Source organism: Suncus etruscus, chromosome 6 (genome assembly GCF_024139225.1).
Source record: "Suncus etruscus isolate mSunEtr1 chromosome 6, mSunEtr1.pri.cur, whole genome shotgun sequence".
NCBI lineage: Eukaryota > Metazoa > Chordata > Mammalia > Eulipotyphla > Soricidae > Suncus > Suncus etruscus.
In genome coordinates, this window is record NC_064853.1 from 135,528,714 (window position 1) to 135,553,634 (window position 24,921).

General features: G+C 41.1%; 1 protein-coding gene and 2 non-coding genes across 3 annotated transcripts in view; 1 reads left to right on the forward strand and 2 right to left on the reverse strand.

The window, feature by feature from the left end:
• DCP2 (decapping mRNA 2) overlaps positions 1 to 24,921 on the reverse strand; it is a 38,955-nt gene that overhangs the window by 12,096 nt on the left and 1,938 nt on the right. The window contains exons 2-4 of the mRNA XM_049776070.1: positions 18,316 to 18,467; positions 12,506 to 12,633; positions 11,468 to 11,566 (exon numbers count right to left, since the gene is read on the reverse strand). Coding sequence (XP_049632027.1) covers positions 11,468 to 11,566; positions 12,506 to 12,633; positions 18,316 to 18,467 — 379 coding nt within the window. The remainder of the gene's footprint in view (positions 1 to 11,467; positions 11,567 to 12,505; positions 12,634 to 18,315; positions 18,468 to 24,921) is intronic.
• Positions 2,686 to 2,816, reverse strand: LOC126012514 (small nucleolar RNA SNORA38). The gene has a single exon (XR_007496973.1). It is a non-coding gene; the product is annotated as a small nucleolar RNA SNORA38 (small nucleolar RNA).
• Positions 23,158 to 23,367, forward strand: LOC126012798 (small nucleolar RNA U3). The gene has a single exon (XR_007497173.1). It is a non-coding gene; the product is annotated as a small nucleolar RNA U3 (small nucleolar RNA).

Below are 24,921 nucleotides of genomic sequence, written 5' to 3' on the forward strand. Positions count from 1 at the left end.
ATTAAATGCAATTTAAAAATAAAAGTCTCTATTTAGAAAGATAAGTCAAACCAGAATACATTTGACCAATCCAAAACACATTAAAAAGTCCTTATACTAACAAGTTAACCAGATACTTCAGAAACACAATGATTCAAATGGCCTATAAGAAAAAACATGACAAAATGCTCAGCATCAATAGATTTCAGCAAAGTGCAAATTAAAAGCACATAATAATAAGGCCTGGAGAGAATACAGGTTAAGATGCTTGCTTTGAATGTATTGCATGTGACCAATCCTCGCTTACCCCTGACCTTGATCCCTCTGAGCACTGCCAGAAGTAGCCCCAAAAAACAACATTAAGAACAAAATGAAAACACAATAATATGTCATTAGATTCTCATTAACACAATAACAAAGCCTTTATTTTTATGGAACCCACACTCAAGAGAGCTAAATTGCCCATGACTGGTGCTGATGAATTCAGGCTGTGCACTGCAGTCGAATTAAAGGCACGTGTTCTAGTACTTGAGTTACATCCCTAAATCCAGAAGAACTAATATTTTTTACTTTCTTCATTTATCAATAGGAATAGGTTGTGGGAATATAAATTGGAATGCCTGAAAAACTTTCAGCAGTACGCACAAAGCTTTAAGAATTAACCAGTACTCAGAGAAATCAAGGGGACTTAATTTCTAAATAGTATTTATTTTATTACAGTAATATTCATAGCCTTTTCTGTTTGCTGTTTGTCACTGGTATTCAGGGGTTACTCCTGGTTCTGCATTCAGATATCAGTCCTGGTGGTATTCGGGGAACCAGATGTGGTGACAGGAATCAAACCTGTGTTGGCCGCATGCAAAGCAAATGCACTCTCCATTGTACTCTCATTCTGAACACCAAGCATTTATTTACAATAACCCACAATTGGATTAACTGGATACAATTTAACACAAAAATATATTAAAAAATAAAGCTGAGTTGCTGCTGCAGTGCATAGCAGGTAGGGTACACTTCCCTAGCATCAGACTAACCCTGTTCAATCCCCAGCACCACCAAGAATGATTCCAGAGCACAGAGTTAGAAATAAGCCTTATGGGACCACCATGTATAGTCCAAGAAGGGAAAAATAACACAACTGTGATAAGGCTAGAGAGACAGTACAGGGAGTGAAAAAGCATTTGACTTGCATGCATTTGAGGCTAACTCAGTCCTGGGATTGCAAACATCACCAGTAGTGAGAGTCCTGAGCACCACCCAAAAATACAAAACTAAGCCGAAACAACAGAAACTGTCATTTATATTTGTAGATTAGAAACAGATGGCCTAGATCTTGATTTGAATGTTGGTTTTAAGGCACATACATATAAACAAATAAATGGGATTAGTGTACTTGAGCAAATGAAGGAATTAAGGCACTTGCCTTGAGTGCAATAAGTGCCAGTGTGACCCCTTGCAACACATACGTGGTCCCCTGAGTATGGCCAGGAGCATCCCTGAGTAGTCCTGAGTCCTCTAAGTATCTAAAACAAACACAAGGATACATTTACAGTTTTTTCCTTTGGTTTTTGGGCCTCACCCAGAAACGCTCAGGGGGGTACTCCTGGCTATGCGCTCAGAAATCGCCCCTGGCTTGGGGGACTATATGGGGAGCTGGGGGATTGAACCATGGTCCGTCCTGGGTCAGCACGTGCAAAGCAAACGCCCTACCACTGCACCATTGCTCTGGCCCATATTTACAATTTTTTATTTATACATGTCTTATTCTATTTATAAATTTTTTCAGGTCCTGCCTTTGAATATCCTAATTATACATAACTAGAAATAAGTATACTTGTGTAGCAAACCAAATCTCAGCATACAATGTTTCACAAGAGTGTATTTCCCTCAACACTTCCTTAGGGCCCCACTAAACTGCCGCCCGACCCCATCCATTCTGTAAGCTCTATTTTGTATAACAGTCTCAGATTCTGTAACTTTGGGTCATTAACCATTTCCTTACTAGGCTTCCATACCCCACAGTCAGAGATCATTCTGCTCTACTTGACTTCACAAACTCAGCATGATACCTTTCCTATCCCATCCACACCGTAGTGATGTGCAGTTTTGTCATGATATGCACTTCACTAAAAAATAGCCAACTATCTTTTCTAATAGTTGGATTGTCTTCTATTCCTTATGGATACGGACCACACTTCTTTACCAAGTCATCTTATTTAGACATTGGATTTTTTTTTCCAGATTCTGGCTATTGTGAAAAAGGTGCACAGCACATATATAACTGGTTGATCCAGTTCCAAAATTCCATTTCATGCTCTGCTTCCCAGCACTTTCCCTGTACAAACTAACTTAGCTTGGGATCCCCAGAAAACAAATGCTGACTCTGAGATTTGTTCTTATTGGATAGTACAGGACAGGAAGCAGTATTCCTAACCATCCCCATCTGAGTTTCAGGACCCAAGGGAATACGATTCTCCTAGGTGACGATATAAACATGATGGGGGGGTGGGGGCACACAGCCATACCAGCAGTGCTCCTGGCTCTGAGCTCAGGATTCAATTCTGTAGGGGGACTAGGGGACCCTGTGTGCTACTATAGGTCAAACAAGGCACACACCTTAAGCCCTCTCTAGCCCTAATCAAAATAGTTTTGGGGGGTTTTTTAGCCCCCTTTCAGCCCTATTCAGAATCTTTTTTTTTTTCTTTTCTATGTGGGACTGTTGATCTTGGGCTAGCAGGGAGCAAGCTAGCTCCAAATTTCTCCAGGTCCGCATCTCTTTACCTCCGATTCTTACGTATCTAAAGACAGAGACCCATGCATACGCCTTTGTTGGAGGAACCTATTCTTGTCCTAGCATCTGGAGTATCATACTATACAGTGGCAGCTTGCTACAATTCTTTCAACTCAACTCCCTCATACAGGTCTTAAAGGATGTGATCAGTTACAGTATAACATCTCTAAATATTTACAGGAGATAAATCAATAACAGAAAAATACATAAGTCAAGTTCCAGTATTTCAAGAAACATAAAATGAGGATAAGCAGCAAGGCAAGAGAGATACAATCCAGAAGGAACAGACTAGGGCACAGAGTTATGATCTAGTAACATGCTCAACCAGAGGTTAACTGACGGCAGCTAGAATATCAGGACAAAATCCCTTCCATACAAGTAAAATTAAAATAAACAATGTGGTGGGCCAGAGAGATAGCACAGCAGTAGGGCATTTGCCTTGCATGCAGAAGGACGGTGGTTTGAATCCCAGCATCCCATATGGTCCCCCGAGCCTGCCGGGGACGATTTCTGAGCGGAGAGCCAGGAGTAGCCCCTGAGCACTGCTGGGTGTGACCCAAAAACCAAAAAAATAAAATAAAATAGACAATGTGATATTCACCAATTTTGGCAAAGAATTTGGAAAAGCAGCAGCTTTTCAACTAAAATGAAGCATGCAGTTGCTCCATGCAACCTCATCGGGAGTTCTCTTCTACTGCAGAACCACCTGGTGGCAGCAGGGAACCAGGCACAGCACAATGCTAGGACAACAGCATACAGTTAGTATTCAAAAAGATAGCTGTCATGAACTGAATAAGCTCCCTCCAAAAACTTACAAATCGGAAAGCTTAACCCTAATATAACTATATTTGAAGACAGAGCTTTGAGGGATAAAGTAGACATTAATGGAATTAGGCTGATACCACTTAATAAGGAAAAAAACCAATGCTCTTGGCACTGTGACACCCAGGGGTGGTCATGTGTACAGACAGGAAACAGGTAGCCACAACAGAGCACTCAAATCAAGAACCAGATCACAATAGGCACTAGGATTTCCTAGCCTTGACAACAGTGAAAATTAAATTTGTGTCAGCTTTAGTCACTGCTCAATGAAATTTTATTATGGGAGTCTGAATAAAAACTAACATAGTAGCCACATCCATCTAAACCTTGAAAATATTTTGTCTTTATTTAAAAATAAAACTCCTTTAAAGTGAGTTTAATCCTAGGCATGCAGAATGGTTTAATATATGCAACTCAATGTAACATACACCAATAAAAGAAAAAACTCCTATCTAACAAAGCAGAGCAGCTTTAATAAGATCAGCATCCATCAAGATAAGAATCTTCAATAAGGGGCCAGAGCTATAACACAGTGGGTAGGGTGTTTGCTTTACATGTGGCTGACCCAGGTTCGATCCCCTGCATCCTATATGGTCCCCCAAGCAATGCCAGGAATGACTCCTGAGCACAGAGCCAGGAGCAACCCGAGTACCGATGGGTATTACCCCCAAACAAGCAAACAAACAAAGCAAAACCCTTCGGGGCTAGAGCAATAACACAGCTGTAGGATGTTTGCCTTGTTTGCTGCCTATCCAAAACTGACCAGGATTCAATCCCCGGCATCCCATGTGGTCCCTCGAGTCTGCCAGGAGCGATTTCTGAGCACAGTGCAAGGAGTAACCACTGAGCACCACTGGGTGTGACCAATAAACAAAACAACAACAACAACAACAAAAAACCTTCAATAGGAGCCAGAGAGATAGCATGAAGGTAAGGCATTTGCCTTGCATGCAGAAGGACAGTGGTTCGAATCCCGAAATCCCATATGGTCCCCCGAGCCTGCCAGGAGCGAATTTCTGAGCTAGGAGTAACCCCGGAGCGCTGCCAGGTGTGACCACCCCCCAAAAAAATTCAATAGGAGTACATGGAAAGATAGTAAAGGGGCAACACCTGACAATGCTGAGGGATTGAGCATTGGGATCATTCCTCGTGGCTCTATATTTAGGAATCATTCCTGGTAGTGCTGAGGAGTGATCTAGGGTTTGCTATGTGCATGGCAAGCTCCCTACCCACCATAAGATCTTTCTCCATCAGATCTTATGTTTTGATTTTGGACCATACCATGGGGCACTCAGTAGTGACTCCTGGTTCTGTGCTCAGAAATCATTTCTGTCAGGCTTGATGCTGGAGATCTAATGTTATAGGCCCTTTGCAAGACAAATGCCTACCCACTGTGCTATCCCTCCAGCTCCCAGATCATTTTTAGCAGTGAAAAACTTAAAGCATCCTTCTGAAGTAAGGATGTCCACTGACTCATTCAATATTTTATTGAACAAAAGTCCATGCTAAAACAATCAAGCAAGAAAAAGAAATCAGAGACCCAAAATAGAAATGTCATATTATGACTATTTTAGATTATATGATAATATACACAAGACCCTAAAGAGTCAACATAGAAAGCTCCTAGAAAAAAATACAGCAAAGTGACTAGCTGCAAAGTCAATACTCAAAAATCATTCACAATCCTATATGCAAATAATGAATCATCATATGATCAAAGAGTCTATCCCATTCAAAATAGTGTCCATAGGGCCAGAGCGGTGGCACAAGCATTAAGCCTTTCAACATGCTAGCCTAAGCTGGACCACGGTTCAATCCCCAGCATCCCATATGGCTTCCCAAGCCAGGAGCAATTTCTGAGTACATAGCCAGGAGTAACCCGAGCATCACTGCGTGTGGCCCCAAAACAAAAAACAAAAAAACAAAAACAAAAACAAAAAAAGTGTCCAAAACCATCAAGTACTTAGAAATCAACTTAACAAAAAGAGTGGGAGAATTCTACTCAAGAAATTTAGGAATTTAGGGGCCAGAGAGATAGCACAGCGGCAAGGCGTTTGCCTTGCCGGGTGTGACCCCCCGCAAAACAACAAAAACAATAATAAAAAAAAGAAATTTAAGAATTTAAAGAAATTAGGAATTGGAAAAATATCCCATGCTTATGAATTAGAAAAATCAATATTGTCAAAATGAGCAGTCTATCTAAATTATTATATAGATTCAATACAATCCTCATCCAAATTCAGAAGACGTTCTTCAAGGACATAGTAATAAAGTTTTATGGTATCATAAGATGTAGAACAGCCAAAAGTCATACTGAAAAAGTAAGAAACTGGATATCTCATTACTTACCTTTAAACTATACTACAAAGCTTTAGTGAGCAAAAAAATTAAGTGGTACTGCAATGAGGACTGATTCTCTAACCAATGGATCAGAATCAAATACTAAGGAAATTCTAGTAACTAAGTTTCTCTAGTGTTCATGTTAGAACCAGCTTATGGGGATTGCTGGGCTTGTTATCTCTGCCTCCTTAAGTACCAGAAATACCTTGTGGCATTGTTCCTTTTAGCATAGGTACATTAAAATGGGGAAATATCACATGTGCAAACAAATTCTTATCTAATAGATAGGAACACATACATTGTATACTGCAGTGGGGCCTTACACCCTGAACATTGTCACAGTGACTTGGCTTAAGCTTCAGAAGACTGGACATTAATCATTCAACCCTGAACATTGGATACCATCTATAGAAATAACTACGGTTTTCTACACCATCACCAGAAATTGAACTTCTACCACGAATGGCCCTACTGCTGCCCTGGCATCGACTTACTCCAGAGAGGGTTCTTATGACACCCTGCCCCACTTGGTAACAGCAACAAGGTTCTCTGCATTGCCACTGAATGGTGAAATGAAAACCAGAAGACACTCCACGTCACCCAGACTTCAACATAGGATCTATACAGAAACCAGATCTCTACAGAAACCTGACAGCAACAATCATGATTGAAAAGAGCTTTTACTAGGAGGACTACAGAAAAACACTTTGAGGTTGGACAACCTAGTATGCCTGGAGCCTGGAGTAGGTCTTATGCCAGAATACTTCATGGGTAAGATCTCCGCTTTAGGCCAAAGTTTTTTCCTTTCTATTTCTTCCATATTTTGCTGTGCTTATGCAAACAAATGCCATACACACCTTTTTAATTGTATTTTTTAATCTCTTATCTTAAAAAAATAAGCTTACTAAACCTGCTATTGTATTAATGACTATTGGAGATATAATTTTGACAAATATACCTGCTACTGAACTTTTTCTTTCTTTTTTTTTCTCTTCCACTTTTGTTTTTCTATTTCCTTTCTATTTTTTGAATAACTTTGCTTTCATCTTGAATAAAACATTATGATCAGTTATGTCAACTATGTGATGTATTTTCTTTAAATTAAAAAGAAAGTGCTCAGTATCACTTATCAGCAAGTCAAGACAATAATGAGGTACCATCTCATACCAGTGAGAATGGCACATATCAAATCTACTGGGAACAATCTGTGTTGGTTGGGATGTTGTCTGGTTCAACCCAACGGAAAAAGGTATGGAGGGTTCTCAATAAAGTAACAATTGAGCTACCACATAACCTAGCAATTGCACTTCCAGGGATATATCTCCAGGACACAAAAAAAACTTACGTAAAAGGACTTATGAACATAATTATCCATGACGTTACTGAGCATGAAAACTAGGATACTGAATCAACCTAGATGTCCAAGGAAAGATATTATAAATAAATGAATCGTATACACAGTGATAGTGATATGTATAATGCAGCTGCAATGAACCAGGAAATCATACACTCTACTGTAATATGAGAACTGGAGGATATTCTGTTGGGTGAAGTAAGCCAGAAAGACAAATACAGAAATGATTTCACTTATCTGTGGTATATAGAATAACTGGATGAAGAAATATAATGTATTAAAGGGGTGAAGTACCTAGACTACCTCTGATTCCGAGGGGGGGCCATGTCAAGGGGTGGCATAAAGTCAACAATGAAAGCATGGAATACAAACTACAGCAACCAAATTTAGTTTATTAAGAATTTTTATTGAGATCAATGTGAATGACAAGTCTTTCACAGGTACATAATGACAGTGAATTAGGGCATTCCCACGACCAGTATTGACCTCCCTCTGCCACTCTGCCCAGTATGCATCCCGTACCCCCACTTTTAGCCCTGGATTGCTAGGTTTTGGGTTTGTTTTTGTTGTTGTTTTTTGGGGGGTCACACCTGGCAGCGCTCAAGGGTTCCTCCTGGCTCTACGCTCAGGAATCGCTCCTGGCAGGCTCGGGAACCATATGGGATGCTGGGATTCAAACCAACGTCCTTCTGCATGCAAGGCAAACACCCAGCCTCCATGCTATCTCTCTGGTTGGACTGCTAGGTGTTTTTGTTTTGTTTTGTTTTCATTTTTGTTTTTTGTTTCTGGGCCACACCCAGTGACACTCAGGGGTTATTCCTGGCTATGCACTAAGAAATAGCTCCTGGCTCGGGGAAACATATGGGACGTCAGAAATCCACCGCAGGACTTTCCTGAGTCAGTCGCATGGACTAACAGGGGTCTGAAACTCGCAGGCCGCAGGCCGCAAATGGCCCTCCATACAACATTTTGTGGCCCTGCCCTAGAGGAATCTTTTTGTTTTGTTTTGTTTTAGTTGTTTGGGTCACACCCCCCAATGTTCAAGCTTACTACTGACTCTGCACTCAAGGATCACTCTGACTTTGCCTCCTGCAGCCCCCATATAATTGAGTTTGAGACCCCTGATAGGACTATATGGGTCAGGAAGGCAAATGCCCTACTGCTGCACTGTAACGCCAGCCCCATGGACTGCTAGTGTAATAGATCCCTTTTCTGCATAGCATATAATGTGGGTCTTTTTTTTTTTTTTTTTTTTTTTTTTTTGGTTTTTGGGTCACACCTGGCAGTGCTCAGGAGTTACTCCTGGCAAGCTCAGGAGAACATATGGAATGCCGGGATTCGAACCACCATACTTCTACATGCAAGGCAAATGCCCTACCTCCATGCTATCTCTCTGGCCCCACTGTGGGTCTCTTGATTCTATTGTCATTGACTTTGGGTTGGGTTTTCAGGTCTAATCATTTTTTATTTCAACTAATGCTCAAGAGACTGCTCTCCCCTGTTACCATCTACTTTTTTTTTCTCAGTTTATAGGAAGACATAGAAAAATGAGGCAGAACCAGGTAATTCAAGTTCTATGGTTCTGTTTTTAAAAAAAAAAAAAAGGTGAGTGGGAGCCCCTGTCTAGAAGCTATTAATATAAATTAAAAATAAATCAATGGGGGCCGGAGAAATAGCATGGAAGTAAGGCGTTTGCCTTTCATGCAGAAGGTCATCAAGTTCGAATCCCGGCGTCCCATATGGTTCCCCGTGCCTGCCAGGAGCAATTTCTGAGCATGGAGACAGGAATAACCCCTGAGCACTGCCGGGTGTGACCCTAAATAAATAAATAAATAAATAAATAAATAAATAAATAAATAAATAAATAAATAAATAAATAAATAAATAAAGGTAGGTCCTGGTATGGCAAGGATTTTGTTGTTGTTATTTGTTTTGTTGCTGTTGTGGTGGTGGGGTTTTTTGCATAAGCACAGTAAGTATTGGGGAAATTAGAAAGAAAATTCCCTCGGCTTAAGAGATATAGGGTGTCTCCACTGTTGAAGCATACTGTCATGAGACCAACTAAAGGCATCAGACATGTTCACTGTCGAACCCTAAGGTCTTTCTTTATGGTACCAGGACATGTTCTGCTCAATTGTGGTTGTCAAAGTCAGGCCTCTGTAATTAGAGATCCTGGTTTTTGCACAGATCCTAGGATGAAGTCTAGGGTAGAGTCTATAGTTCCAGATGTTCTGCTCAGTCACAGTTGGAGTCAATCTTCCGTATTTAGTGATCTTGGTCTTTGCACAGATCCAAGGACAAAGTGTCTTCTGATTTCATCTTTCCTCTAGGTAATATGGCACGGCAACCTGCCCTTGGATCAAGTTGAGCAACCAAATTTTTTAAATATGTCTGTCATGGAGATAGAATGGTTGAGGAAACCCAGGAACATTGGTAAAGGAATACTGACACTGGTGGTAGGATTGGTGCTGGGACAGTCTGCCTAAAACTCAACTATAAATAACTTAGTAAATCACAGTACCTTAATTTAAAAAACTTTTATTCCTAAAAAATAAATAAAAATATTTCTCCTTAAAATTTACCAAGGCCCAAAGAACTAGTTCGACAGAGTGAATGCATGCCCTGCCATGCACTAGGTCCATGTATCAGCCTGGCACCACATGGTCTCTCGAGTGTGATTAAACCCCTGAACAGACGTGGGAATAGCATTACCAAGTGGGACCAAAAAAAAAAGAAAAGTGTTTATATTAATTAAATAGAATTTCTAAGGTCAGGAATATAAGGTAGTAGGATACACAACTTGTGTGTGTGTGTGTGTGTGTGTGTGTGTGTGTGTGTGTGTATCTATGGGCCCAGGAACGATCTTTGATACCACAAAAACAAATATTTACAGACAGAAAATAAAGTCAAGGATTTTTTTGTTGTTGTTGTTTTGTTTTGTTTTGGGGGGCCACAGCCTGTGTTACTCAGCGGTAACTCCTAGCTCTGCGCTCAGAAATCGCTCCTGGCTTGGAGGACCATATGGGTTGCTGGAGGATTGAATTAAGGTCCGTTCTAGGTCAGCTGTGTGCAAGTAAATATCCTACTACTTGCGTCACTGCTCCAGCCCCAAGTTGTTGTTTTTTTGTTTTTTTTTTGAGAAGATTCTCTATCAGCTCCTCTGAGTAGGCTTCTATTGTTCCTATATAGTCCATAAGAGTAAGAGAACTAAAAGGGAAAACCTCACAATTACTCCATTTCTGCTCCTGTCAGCTAGGAGAGGAAAATTAAAAAAAAAAGGCTTTGAAAGAAGGTAGCAGCCCCTCACTGATGCCTAAGCACTTCATTTTAAGCATAAATAAATCTTCACTGACTTATTGTGAAGGCTTTGCCTCTAAGTTGGTGTTCTAAGTTTTAAGAAATCCTTCCTGGGCCCGGAGAGATAGCACAGCGGTGTTTGCCTTGCAAGCAGCTGATCCAGAACCTAAGGTGGTTGGTTCGAATTCCGGTGTCCCATATGGTCCCCTATGCCTGCCAGGAGCTATTTCTGAGCAGACAGCCAGGAGTAACCCCTGAGCACTGCCGGGTGTGGCCCAAAAGCCAAAAACCAAAAAAAAAAAAAAAAAAAAAGAAATCCTTCCTAAGATCAGCTATTTCTTTTCTTTTCTTTTTTTCTTTTTTTTTTTTTTGGTTTTTGGTTTTTGGGTCACACCTGCCAATGCTCAGGGGTTACTCCTGACTCCACGCTCAGAAATCACTCCTGGCAGGCTCGGAAGACCACACTGGGATTTGAACCAATGACCTTCTGCATGAATGGCAAACGCCTTACCTCCATGCTATCTCTCCGGCCCCAAGATCAGCTGTTTCACACTGAAATTAAAAGCACTTTCAAGGCCAGAGACTGCTCACAGATGAATATACCTATGTACATGTAATACTTGGGCTTCAGGCTCACAGTCCATTCCCAGACTGCAAGATCCCGGAGTGACCCTGTGCTATGCCAGATGAGACCCAAATTCCCCTCCCCAAAAGAACACTTTCAAACGTCTACCCCTAAACAAATCTAGCTAAAATACTGCTTCTCTGGTAAATAGCCACTGGTGGTTTATCCAAATCTTAACTATTATCCCTCGTAGTAGTTCATCCAATGTCTGCAAGCAGACATAATCAATAAATGTCAGAGTTTCAGATGCATGACTCACCTCTCGAGCAGCACAATCATGAGGAGCTTCTTCTTTATTGACTTTTCCTTTTGGAAATCCCCAGCCTGACTTGGCTAAGTATCCCTGAACCAGCAGTACCTGCAACACATCAGAAGGAAAAATAAAACCTACTGTCTGTCCCATGTCCCTTTCTAGAAATCAGAGTAATAGTTCTTATTTCAGGTAACCAGCAATCACAAATAACTTTATAAACAGGTATACAGCTAATATAAAGAGCATTCTTCCTATCGTAAAATATTTTTCAACTATGCAGTGCCTCTAAATTGTCTTAATGCAACAAGAATAAAATATTAAGACCCGGGGCCGGAGAGATAGCATGGAGGTAAGGCGTTTGCCTTTCATGCAGAAGGTCATCGGTTCGAATCCCGGCGTCCCATATGGTCCCCCATGCCTGCCAGGAACAATTTCTGAGCATGGAGCCAGGAATAAACCCTGAGCACCGCTGGGTATGACCCAAAAACCGCAAAAAAAAAAAAAAAAAATATTAAGACCCAGGTGGCAGAGCACTAGTATAGTGGGGTAGGGTGCTTGCTTTACATGCAGTCAACCCAGATTCAATCTCTAGCACCTCAGAGGGCCCCCAGAGCCCAGCAGGAGTAAATCCTGAGTGCAGATCCAGGAATAACCCCTGAGTATCACTGGGTGTAGCCCCAAAACCAAATAAACAAATAAGACCCAAAATTTATACTAAATATGCAATATTTAGCCTCGTTACTAAAAATTTAAGCATATTTTAATATCTTGGTTCAGAACATTTTTTTTTCTGTATTTCCGGCCACATCCGATAGTGCTCAGGGGTTACTCCTGGCTATGCGCTCAGAAATCGCTCCTGGCTTGGGGGACCATATGGGATGCTGGGGATCAAAACCGTGGTCCATCCTAGACTAGCATGCGCAAGGCAGATGCCTTACCAATTGCACCTTCACTCCAGCCCCCAGAACATTTACTTTAAATAAAAATTTAGTAATGGGATAAAAATTAACAGCTGGTCACCATTTCACTCACATGCACACTCACATTTTCAAGTGTTTCATCAAGAATAATTGCACCATATGTTGGTACTCCCATTTTATATTCCTTCCATTCATCCAAAACTTTTTCCACATCTTCACCTTGAGGCAGCAAAAATGGGCAATGATTGAAGAGTATGCATATGGTTAAGGAAGTCACTTTTTCATTCAAGAATGCATGAACACCCATAAATCAAATTTGCATTTTATATAAAATCAAACATCTCTACCTCATGTTTATCCTTATTTATTTTCATGTTTTCTGTTAACAAATCACTGCTAACTTCTGCATTTTGCCTAAACAAAAATTGAGTTAAGTCCCAAGTTGACAAATTGAAAATCATTAAGAACAATTCAAATACTTCTAATTAAGGAGTCAGATTTATAATCCTAGGCATCAACAAATATTGAACCTGATTCTAAGAAAAAGCAGAACATACAACCGAAGACGGAGAAACCATTACACAGGTTAAAGGGACAACTCACTCTATGGTGTAGAGTGCTAACACCATTTAATTTTAACCATGCTTATTGCTTTTATAAGGGAAAACATTTTTTTTGTGGTGACTGAATATATGACCTGTTTCAAAAGAAACCAAAGCTAAAACCTGTCCACCTAGACTGGGCAGAACTAAACAATCTAAGCATTGCTTAGATTCTGAAAAACAGTGACTAGTTAAGCAACCAGAGGGAAAAGTTGGAAAGACAGAGAGGAAAAAGAAAAGGTGGGGAGATATGTTTGTGCTGCAGGGAGGCATTTACACACACCAAGCTATAAAACTACTTCCCAAGTGGGTGCTTTATAAAAAGGAGCAAGGCTAAATTTTAAAAATTGAGGGATGGGGGAGTAGAGGGAGAAACTATATACCCAGTGGTGCTAAGAGCTTACTCTTGACTCTAACACTAAGTTTTGCAACTGGGAGACCAAATGGGGTGTGGGGATCAAACCCAGTTCAACCATATGCAAAACAAGTACCAGTTCCATTTTATCACTCAGGCCCTAAAATGTTATTTTTTAAATGTGGAGAGAGATCAAAGGGCTGGAGGACTTGATTTGCATTTGAGTGTTATGTGTCCAATGACATGGCTTCCCAGATACCAAATATAGCAGGTGCTAGCTCCCAACCCCAAATTGAGTATGCTCCCCTCAAAAAAAACCCATACAATATGGGCAGAGGGGCTAGGTAGGCTGCTCAAAGGTCTGGAGCTCACGCTTGTATGCTGGACCCCTGTGCTTCATCTACAACAGTCCAAGGTGCTAAGATGGCACGCCAGAAAGCCAAACAGGCAAAGCCCTAAAGAATGTGGGCATAGTAAAGTGATTTTTTTTGAGGGGGGCGTCACACCGGGCAGCGCTCAGGGGTTATACTCCTGGCTCTATGCTCAGAAATCACTCCTGGCAAGCTCGGGGGACCATATGGGATGCCAGGATTAGAACCACCGTCCTCCTGCACGCAAGGCAAATGCCTTACCTCCATGCTATCTCTCCAGCCCCAGTAAAATGATTTTTTTAAGTGAAAAATAAAAATAAAAAACCTGGGACTTATAAATTCCACACTCGGAGCCCGGAGAGATAGCACAGTGGCGTTTGCTTTGCAAGCAGCCGATCCAGGACCAAAGGTGGTTGGTTCGAATCCCGGTGTCCCATATGGTCCCCGTGCCTGCCAGGAGCTATTTCTGAGCAGACAACCAGGAGGAACCCCTGAGCACCGCCAGGTGTGGCCCAAAAACCAAAAAAAAAAAAAAAAAAAAATCCACACTCAGAGGCTTTACTTCACTTCAGTGTCATGGAAAGACGGTATGACTTGCTTCAAATCAAAAGCTCAAATTCTCTACAAAATATTTTATACTATGTTTTCATTTTGATATTAATCTACAAATATGTAATATAAGTGTATTTTCAGACACTGATGTAGTCACATATCACCAGACTGAGATCAAGTCTTGTCTGATCCTAAGAGAAAAAAAGACAAAGTCTAGATACAATATTAACTGTATATGGTTCTACCATGGTTTTCCAAGATTTTGAAAGGCAGTTCCTAATAAAAGTCTGACTTTAGGTATTTAAGAGAGAGCAGACACGGTACAGGGGCTTACAAGAAAGGCATCTACCTGACAAATGGGTGACTCAGTTTTATCCCTGATCTCCAGCACCATCATTGGCCCCCTGAGCATAGAGCAAGAAGTAAACTCTAAGCACTGGGGGTGGCCAAAAAACAAAACCACTTTAAAAATACCTTATATATCTATTTGTCATTGATTTTATTTTAACTGAAGTATAATTTTTTGTTTGTTTGGTTTTTTTGGGTCACACCCGGCAGTGCTCAGGGGACCATATGAGATGCTGGGATTCGAACTACTGACCTTTTGTGTGCAAGGCAAACGCCTTACCTCCATGCCATCTCTCCAGCCCCTAATTTTTAATAAAATCTTTTTTTCCATTAAAAAATAGCCATAGGAAGGAAAAAGATGGATGGTACCGGGGACCAAACAGTCATATAAACATTGAATAGAAATAAAAAATTATCAGACTTAAACACTGAACCCAAAGTCAACACGACAAAATCGATACCCAATCTACAACAAGCTGTTCAGAGGGGACCAGTTACACTAGCAATTCAGGGGGGCAAAGGAGGAAAGTATGGGACACATGCTGGGAACAGGGGTGGAGGGAAGACAACATTGGTGGTGGGAATGTCCTTGATGCATTGTCACTATGTACTTTGAATATTGCTGTAAAAGATTCGTAATTCACTTTGGTCACAATAAAAATTATTAAAAAAAAAACTGGGGCCGGAGAGAGAGCACAGCGGTAGGGTACTTACCTTGCAAGCAACCGATTAAAGACGAATGGTGGTTCGAATCCCAGCATCCCATATGGTCCCCTGTACCTGCCAGGAGCGATTTCTGAGTGCAGAGCCAGAAGTAGACCCCCCAAAAAAGGAATATATTATATATAGATTAATATATATATTTTTAAATAGCCACAGGGGAGAGAAAGATTAGGGACTGAGGTGCAAAGTTCCAACCAACACTTAAGAAAGGTCAGGGCAATAGCACATTGGTAGGGTGTTTGCTTTGCACGAGGCTGACCTAGGTTCCATTCCCAGCATCCCATATGGTTCCCAAAGCCTAGCCAGGGTTACTCCTGGCTGTCTGCTCAGAAATAGCTCCTGGCAGGCACGGGGGACCATATGGGACACCGGGATTCGGGATTCGAACCAACCACCTTTGGTCCTGGATCGGCTACTTGCAAGGCAAACACCGCTGTGCTATCTCTCCGGGCCCGCCAGGAATGATTTCTGAGAGCAGACTAGGAGTAGCCCCTGAGCACCATCAGGTTTGGCCCCAAAACAAAAAACACTGAAAAGTGGGGCCGGAGAGATAGCATGGAGGTAAGGCGTTTGCCTTTCATGCAGAAGGTCATCGGTTCGAATCCCAGTGTCCCATATGGTCCCCCGTGCCTGCCAGGAGCAGTTTCTGAGCATGGAGCCAGGAGTAACCCTGAGCACTGCCGGGTGTGACCCAAAACCACAAAAAAAAAAAAACAAAAAAAACACTGAAAAGAACCTATTAAATACTTGCCCTAGTTAGCAAGTAATAGCAAAGCCAAAGTTATATCTGCCTTCACAATGAAGCAATTAATGGGAGTAGAATTTTTAGAGACCATCATTATTTAGAGAGGTTGTGTTTTTATTATCAAAAACTGACCATGTACTGAATATTTGTGGATCATCATTTTTTGTTTGTTTGTTTTGAGCCAGCCACACCCAGTGATGCTCAGAGGTTACTCCTGGCTATTCGCTCAAAAATCACTTCTGGCTTGGGGGACCATATGGGACGCTGGGAGATCGAACCTCGGTCTGTCCTAGGCTAGCGAGTACAAGGCAGACAGACGCCTTACGCCCTGTGCCACTGCTCCAGTCCCATCATCATTTTTTTTAACTTCTTTAAATTCTCATTTCCAGTGAACAGGGGTGAACCCCAAACCAGGTAGTGCTAGAAGACCATATAGTGAGGGATCAAACCCAGGGTTTTTATAGCTCATCAACACCAGCTTGTTCCAGACCTTTCTCACACAAAGCCCCTTTCTCCAAATCTGGGTGCTATGCCCTGTCCTCAGTTCCCACTCACCCCTACACTGACCTATCACACCTACCAGACTGCACCACAGAACTTCCTTCCAGTCTATCCCCTCCTTAAGGACACTATCCTCACAGTCTTCCATGTGGTTTCTGAGAAAAATGCCTTAAGACTTCCTTTAGTTTGGTTCCTTATGCCTCTCCTGTTAACCCAAAAATATAATTTTGCTCCTCTTCATTTGAAGAAACAAGATTAAAACAGAAGGGTGTGGTCTGATCTGCTTTCAATAGCAAGGAAAGTGTGCAAAACACAAGAATATAGAAAGCAGTCTCTGATGAACCCTAAACCTATGCAAAATAAAGCAAAAGTTGTAGAATTGAAATGGTTTAGCTATTCTGCTCCTACTTTTAGAACTAGATCACAAGTTTTTGAAAAGTCTTGTCTGACTCCTCCACAGAACCTATGACCTACCAAAACCATCAGAAACTCCCACCCACTGCTGGGAATGGCCCCAAAGAAAAGCCTCTCAATAGCACTTCAGTTCCCTTAACTTCTCATTACTTTATACTTAACCAAACAGTTTGGTTCTTTTCAGTTGAAATCTGTATTTTCCATTTTTGCTTTATAATAGCTCTACTAAGAACCTCAGTAACAGCTGGCCACCCTATAAGTCAGCCTGTCTTGTAAGAAAATCTGGGTGTCATTTCCAAATGCTGTCAATAATCTTTAGTATACTACTCAAAAACATTCTAGCCTCAACAGTTATCATGTATGCAGAGCTCTGAAGCGGTCCATGTTTTACTATTCAAGAAAAGGATAGGGTGCTGAGAGGCCAGAGATAGTAAGGGGTCATATATGCACTTGCCTCTCTAGAATGGAGCTGACCCCAGCTCAACACCCGGAACCACTTAGGGTCCCCTGAGTAGTGCCAGAAGTGTCCCATGAACCCGGCCACGTGTAAACCAAACCCAAAAAAAGCATAGGGAGCTGAAAATAAGGGTTACATTCCTATCAAACAATGTGTGTGAAACTAAACCTGAAAGTAATTTCCATCTGCATGATTTATGGCTAAAACAAAGACCTGGGGCTGAAGAAAGCATAGCAGGGAGGGCACTTGTTTTGCACCAGCCAATCCAGGTTTAATCCTCAGTACTCCGTATGGTCCCTCAAGCTCACTAGGAGTGGCCCCTGTGCACTGCATAGAGTGGCCCCAAGAATCCATATTAATCTTTTATTATTAATAAAGTAAAGCAAGCATCTATCTTACTTAAAATAAGGAAAAGCAAAAAAGCTTTTTTAAAGGCAGGGGTTCTTGTATTCACCATAGAAAATTTAAATTTTGCTTTGAACATAGTAAGAAGACAATAAAAAATTCTACCCTATATCAGTAGTGATCAAATTAGCAGGAGTAAAAAAAAAAAAAAAAAACAAAAAAAAAACAATTCTGTTCTAGAAATAGGCTAGCTCTTTCTGTGAGAAAATAAAATTCTAATCTAAATACACTTTCCAAGAGATTTTTTTTGTATTTTTGTTTTTTTTTTTTTGCCAAGAGATATTTTACATAAAAATTAAAATGCTATTGTGTCTAGTATTTAAATTTGACAATTTAAAAAAACAAGTACATTTTTTTTCTAATAGAATAAATCTGAAAGACAAGCAAAAGGAAAGTTCTGGCTAAAATATTTACTAACAAGAATAAGATTTCTTGAGTCACTATAGTTATAAAAAGGATATCAGCTTTAGCAAAGTCTCTTATCCCACACTGAGGTAATCCTGGTGTGTTCTGCATGTAGAAATCCAAGTAAAACCAATGGGCAAGTTCAATCTGAAAACACACGCGGATAGCATTGTCTCTTTCCTCGCTGGGAATATGCAAAATAAATCGGCTGTCAAAACAAAACAAAAATATAACGATTATACTCACAAACTGCAACAATTAATTTTAATCTATTTATCTGCTTCATCCCTGAATCACCAATAAACAAAAAGGATCAGAGCAAAGTTTTTACTAAAAGTTAGAGGACTTCTCAAGGGGAAATGAATGCCATAGATAGGTATTCATATAAACTCATAATGGGAATTTTTATGCAATCATTTCCCTCTGGTTTACTCTTACCACTGGGAACAACTTATATGTGAGCAAGGAATAAAACCTTAACCATGATGACCTCCCATTTTCTAGTCATAAATATCAAACATACAAACAAGAAAAATTAATTAGATAAATCTAACATTTGATACACTACTCAAAAAAAAATAAATGTTGAAAATACTGTGACTGAGGGCCAGAGCAATAATAGAGCAATTAGAGTGTTGCCTTGAATGCAGTCAACCTGGGTTCAATCCTCAGCACCTAATTTGGTCTCCTGAGCACCATTAGGGGCAATTCCTGAGTGAATACACAGAAGTAACCCCTGAGCAACACCCAGTATGACCCACCCTCCCACTACCACCAAAAATAAAAATACCATTGCTGATATTTGAAATCAACTTTCAAATTTTACTCACTTAAAAAACTATATTTTGGGGCCGGAGAGATAGCACAGTGGTGTTTGCCTTGCAAACAGCCAATCCAGGACCTAAGGTAGTTGGTTCGAATCCCAGTGTCCCATATGGTCCCCTGTGCCTGCCAGGAGCTATTTCTGAACAGATAGCCAGGAATAAACCCTGAGCACCACCGGGTGTGGCCCAAAAAAAACAAAACAAAAAAAAAGAAAGAAAAACTATATTTTCCAAGTACACAATGAAGTCACAAGAACATTTTGTTGTGTGTTTGTTTGTTTGTTTTGGGGGCCAAACCCAGAGCCACTACTGGCTCTGCACTCAGGAATCATGCCTAGCAGGCTCAGGGGACCATATAAGATGCTGGGGATCAAACCCAGGTCAGATGCATGCAAGGCAAATGCCTCCCCCCCATTGTGATATTGCTCCAGCCAAAATAAACATTTATTGTTAGAATACACCTAATATGTATCTTTAAACTGGGTTATTGATGCGTTTGTGATTAAAATTAAAAAGCTCTTTTTGTGCAATAAACATGCTTAAATTTATAAATCTAAGTGAATGATTTTCAGCAGTCATGAAACAACTAGCAACTACCAATTGCTTCTTTCACATCCAAGTAATTTTAATAAATCTATTTTTACAGGCTCAACTACAAAAAGTCTTATTAGTTTTGAGAGTAATTTTCTAAAGTTCAAAATAGTATCACCCAGTTTGGGCGACGCAGATATGCTTAGCTGTTTCCAAATTTATTTTCCTTTCTCTCTCTGTCTTTTTTTTTTTTTTTTTTTTTTTTTTTTGGTTTTTGGATTACAACCAGCGGCACTCAGGGGTTACTCTTGGCTCTGTGCTCAGAAATCGCTCCTGGCAGGCTCAGGGGACCATATGGGAGACCGAGAATCGAACCAGAATCCATCAGGGATTGGCTGTATACAAGACAATGCCCTGCCGCTGTGCCATCGCTCTGGCCCGTTTCCAAATTTCAAATCAAACCTGAATAAAACCTTCAAACTATAAAAATAAAGATTCAGTCCTCAATAAGAGAACTAAATTAGTGAATAGGAATCACTGCAAGACTCCACATTCCTATTACAATAAAGAAAAACTACTGGAGAAAGGTACTTTTAAAATTATACGAGAACAAGTGTATGACAAAATCTTTACGTCATTATCTATGACATAAAAAGCAAAGTCTTCCACTTGTTGTTACATATATGGTTCCCATACGTTCACAATCTATATCTTATGTTTGGTGGGGGCCAGGTGTCAGCACACCCAGCAATAATTCTTAGTCTATTCCTGGTTCTATTAAGGATTTAAATCAGGTGAGAAGGATTCAAGGCAAAAAGTACCTTAAGCCTGTCTGGTATCTACCAGTTCACCTGATATTCTTCTGAGGTTCTCTGGCTTTGCAACTCAGGATTCACTCCTGGAGAAGTTCAGAGACTATATAGTCTGGAGATCAAACCTGAGTCAGTCGCTTATAAGGCCCTTGTACTACCTGCTGTACTTCCTTCTCTGCCCCTCTTAGAGGTTCTTTACACCACCAGCAATGAAGTAATTTTTGAAATTTTCCCTGAATCATCCATACAAACTGTCCCTCTCTCACTTACCTATCAAACTCTGATTCCTATTTTGACTCACAAACACTACCTCTCAGTTTTTGGTACTTCACAGATCTAAGTCCTCTAAACAAACTTCCCTATTCAGGCTCATAGTCATTATAGCACTTACCTACTTATTATCATCATAAACTTCCAAATTACCTAACTACATCTTGTTTTGGTGCCACACCTGGGGGTGCTCGGGGGTCACTCCGGCTCTGCATTTAGGAATGACTCCTGGCAGGTTCAGAGGACCAAAAGGGATACGAAGGATCAAACCCTGGTCGGCCACACGTAAGCATGCAAGACTCTGGCCCCCATATGTCTTTGTGCATAATTCTATTTGTCCTCGTAGGCAAATTGCTAATAGACATATACTGAGTCCAGCAAGCCTGGCAGTGAAGTTCCTGTTCCTGGTAAAATGGGAACAGATGCCATAAAATGCATCACGTGGAGCAAGTCATGTTCTGAGGAAGACCAGTGTGGGAAGCAACTGTGTTGTAGGACTTCATAGACTCATTATCTCTACTCTTCTCCACCTCTGTCTGGGAATTCCTCCGGTGGCTTCTTCCCCTCTACATTCTGGAAAATAGGTTGTGTTTTCCTTTCAATAGGGAGAGGGACTCCCAAGAGTGCTCAACGACCACTCCTAGTGATATTCTGCCCAACAGTGCAGGGCAGAGCTCAGTGCTGAGCCTGGTTATGCAGTGTTGGGGCCAACAGGGCTGGACCCACAAAGCTTGGGGAACATGTTAACACATGCCAGGAGCAAAAGTCTTACCAAAGACAAGATAACGCATTCCCGTCCTTAGCTCTATTCCCAGCAGTCCTGAGAATGTTTTTCCTTTCTAATCTTTTTTGTTGTTGCTGGTTTGGGGGCCACAACGAGCAGTGCAGGGATCACTCCTGGCGGTTAGGGAAATCATAAGTGGCACTGGGGATCAAACCATATTAACAGAATGGAAGGCAATGAACACCCTCGCCACTGTACTCTCTCCAAGCCCTGGAAAATGTGTTTAACTCTACATTGAGATTTGGCTTTCTGCTCGTACGTTATAAATTTCCAGATGTTCTTAATTATTTATTTATAGTATGCTTCTACAGATCATCCTTCTGTTTTGACTTCAATTTTTCTAAGAAAATATCCCTAAGGGGCTGGGGCGACAGTGCAGCGATAGGGCATTTGCCTTGCACTCTGCACTCGGCTGACCCAGGACAAACTTTGGCTCGATCCCAGGGTCCCATATGGTCCCTCAAGCCAGGAGAGATCTCTGAGCACATAGCCAGGAGTAACCCCTTAGCATCACTGGGTGTGACCCCAAAACAAAAGGATATGAAGAATTTGTTTGGCATTTTTAGTGGCTTGGTGTTTTTAACGTTTCTTGAATAGTCTGACTCTTCCCAGAATCATCGTTTTCTGGTGCTCTTTGAGTCCCACCTTTTTTATTGAGACCTAATTCTTATGCTCCTATTTAAGTGTAACAAGCCAGAAAACTATTCTGTTATCAAATGATGAGACTGAGTCCTTTTTTAACCATTTTTTTAGGGGTTACTGATGTTTTTCTTGGTGGGTTAGTGATCAATAAATGACAATCTGCTACCTGAGGAGCACAGACATGCTGCCATCATCCAAGAGTTTTAAAGGGAATAAGGGCTGTGTTTTCAGGTTGTATGCAAGATAAATTCCCTTTTGCCTTTTTAAAGTATTGTCATACTGGAGAGTATGGCAGGAGGACAATAATCTCCCCTCCAGATCTAGATCTTCTAAATCATAAGCCACACAGCATATACAGCATAAGCCACATGTATCACTTCCCTTGGGCCGAAATTTCCCAATGCTGCTGCTCATCTCTTTATGTGTTCTTCCTTGTGTGCTTATGCATTAAAAAAGTAAAAGAGCAGTAATACAGTGGATAGGGAGTTTACCTAGCCAACAACTGACCTGGGGTCGATTCCCAACACCCAAGAGGGTTCCCTGAACCAGCCAGGAGTAGTCTCTGGGCACAGAGCCAGGAGAACCCCTTATTACCACTGGGTGTGACCCCAAAACAGAGAAGAACCAGACAGATTAGCATGATTCCTACAGAAGAGCAACACAAATAAATCCATGAAGCATTCCACAGTAAACAATACCTTACTGCCAGAAATAGTTCAAAGGGCTGGGTGCACCCCTGGCAGAGGGGATTCCCAGCAACACCTGGGAATGGCCTATTCCTGTAAGTACCACTTGGGGAGCCCTCCCAGCAAAAAGTGTTTAAGGATTAGGAATTCAGTTCAATAGTAGTCTAGTCAGTCCTTGATTTGTATGTAAGTAGGTCTGATCCTACCACTGCCCTCCCATTGTTTAAAACTTAACCCTCAACCCAAAAAGTGCTTTTTGTGGAGTAGATATTTGTCCTCAATTTGCTATCTTTAACTAGATATTCCCACTTCTACAGGTCACTAACCATAACCCAAAATGTATAGGACCAAGACTATACTTTCAGGGATCATCTCTATAGTATGTGACTAGAGAAGTTTCTCTGATCGTGAGCACCCGAAGCCATGAGGAGGAGCCAGAGCATCCTCTCCTGAGCATGAAGCCGGCTCTAGGTGTCGCTTCTGCGACTGCCTTTGGCCACTGATGATCGGTCTTCCCTCCCTTTGGAAGGGGAGAGGGAGAAAATGCAGTCTGAGTGGTAAAAAAAAAAAAAATGTATAGGACCAATTTAATTTTACTTCAAATTTTACTTTTACTTCAAATCAGAACCACACTTATTCAAAAAGGATCAAGTTAAAAAAGATAAGCTGGAGGGGCTAGAGAGAAAGTACAAGCTAGTACAGCAGGGAGGGTCCTTCAGGGTACTGAAGGGAGAGTCAATTCCAAGCACCAAGCCCTGAGAACATTCAGGTATGACCCAAACCTTCCCCAAGTTGGTAAACTGGAGAATAGGAATACAAAATGAGACTTAATAAAAACATAAAATGAAAGACCAGGGTCTTAAGAATGAAAGGAGGTGGAAGAAAGGAAGTGAGAAAAGTGAAAAAGGAGGGGGGAGGAGAGAGGAATAGAAAATGGCCAGTTTAATCTAATCTAATGATTAGATTGTCCACTCCCTTCACTCCAGGACAAAAGGGGTTTATCCTTCAAGAGTATGGTAAGTGGGCACAACTCCCACACTCTATCCTACCAGGGAGAACCTTGCACACAAGGGTTCCCTTCCAAAAGACCTCCAGAGAGTGTTTTCCATCTACTCACATGGGAGAAACCTGTCACTAAGGAAAATCCTTCACTAACTACCTCAGCTTGAATAAAAAAGGCACCACCCACGGGAGGCATAAAACTTGCCACAAAACAAAGGAAGTTCAATAAGGCTTTGATGGCTTCGAAGAAAAAAATAGTGTTGAGAATATCTAAAAAAAAAAAAAGAGAGTATTTCAACACTGTTCTCAAAGTGTGGATCTGAATCACAGAGGGATATAAGAGGAGAAATAGAAATTTTAGTCATGTAAAAAGACTCAGAAAATTGACTTCTTAATGATCCCTCAGAGGAACTTTTTTTTTTTTTTTTTTTTTGCTTTTTGGGCCACACCCGGTGTTGCTCAGGGGTTACTCCTGGCTATGCACTCAGAATCACTCCTGGCTTAGGGGACCATATGGGACACCATGGTCCATCCTAGGTTAGCCTGTGCAAGGCAAAAGCCCTACCACCTGCACCACCACTCTGGTCCAACAGAGAAAATTTTAGAGTATATACTGACAACGTAAAAAATGAAAATCAAAAAAACAAAACTCGGGCCCGGAGAGATAGCACAGCGGCGTTTGCCTTGCAAGCAGCTGATCCAGGACCAAAGGTGGTTGGTTCGAATCCCGGTGTCCCATATGGTCCCCCGTGCCTGCCAGGAGCTATTTCTGAGCAGACAGCCAGGAGTAACCCCTGAGCCCCACCGGGTGTGGCCCAAAAACCAAAAAAAAAAAAAAAAAAAAAAAAAAAACTCACTCATCTTAATAGAGATTACATTGTTTGATATCCATATCAACCCAGAAGAGCTGAAAGAAAACTCTATTATGCTTCCAGGGTTCATTTCTATTACATTTCATAGTAATAGATACTATGATGGAATGTATGACCAATGAAAGAAAAGATGGCATGGGTAAAGGGGCAGCTAGAGACTGTGTTGAGGAAAGAGACTTACAGTTCCAATATGAGGCAAACAAAACAGAGCTGAAGAGCAGTACAAGGCGTTTGCCTTG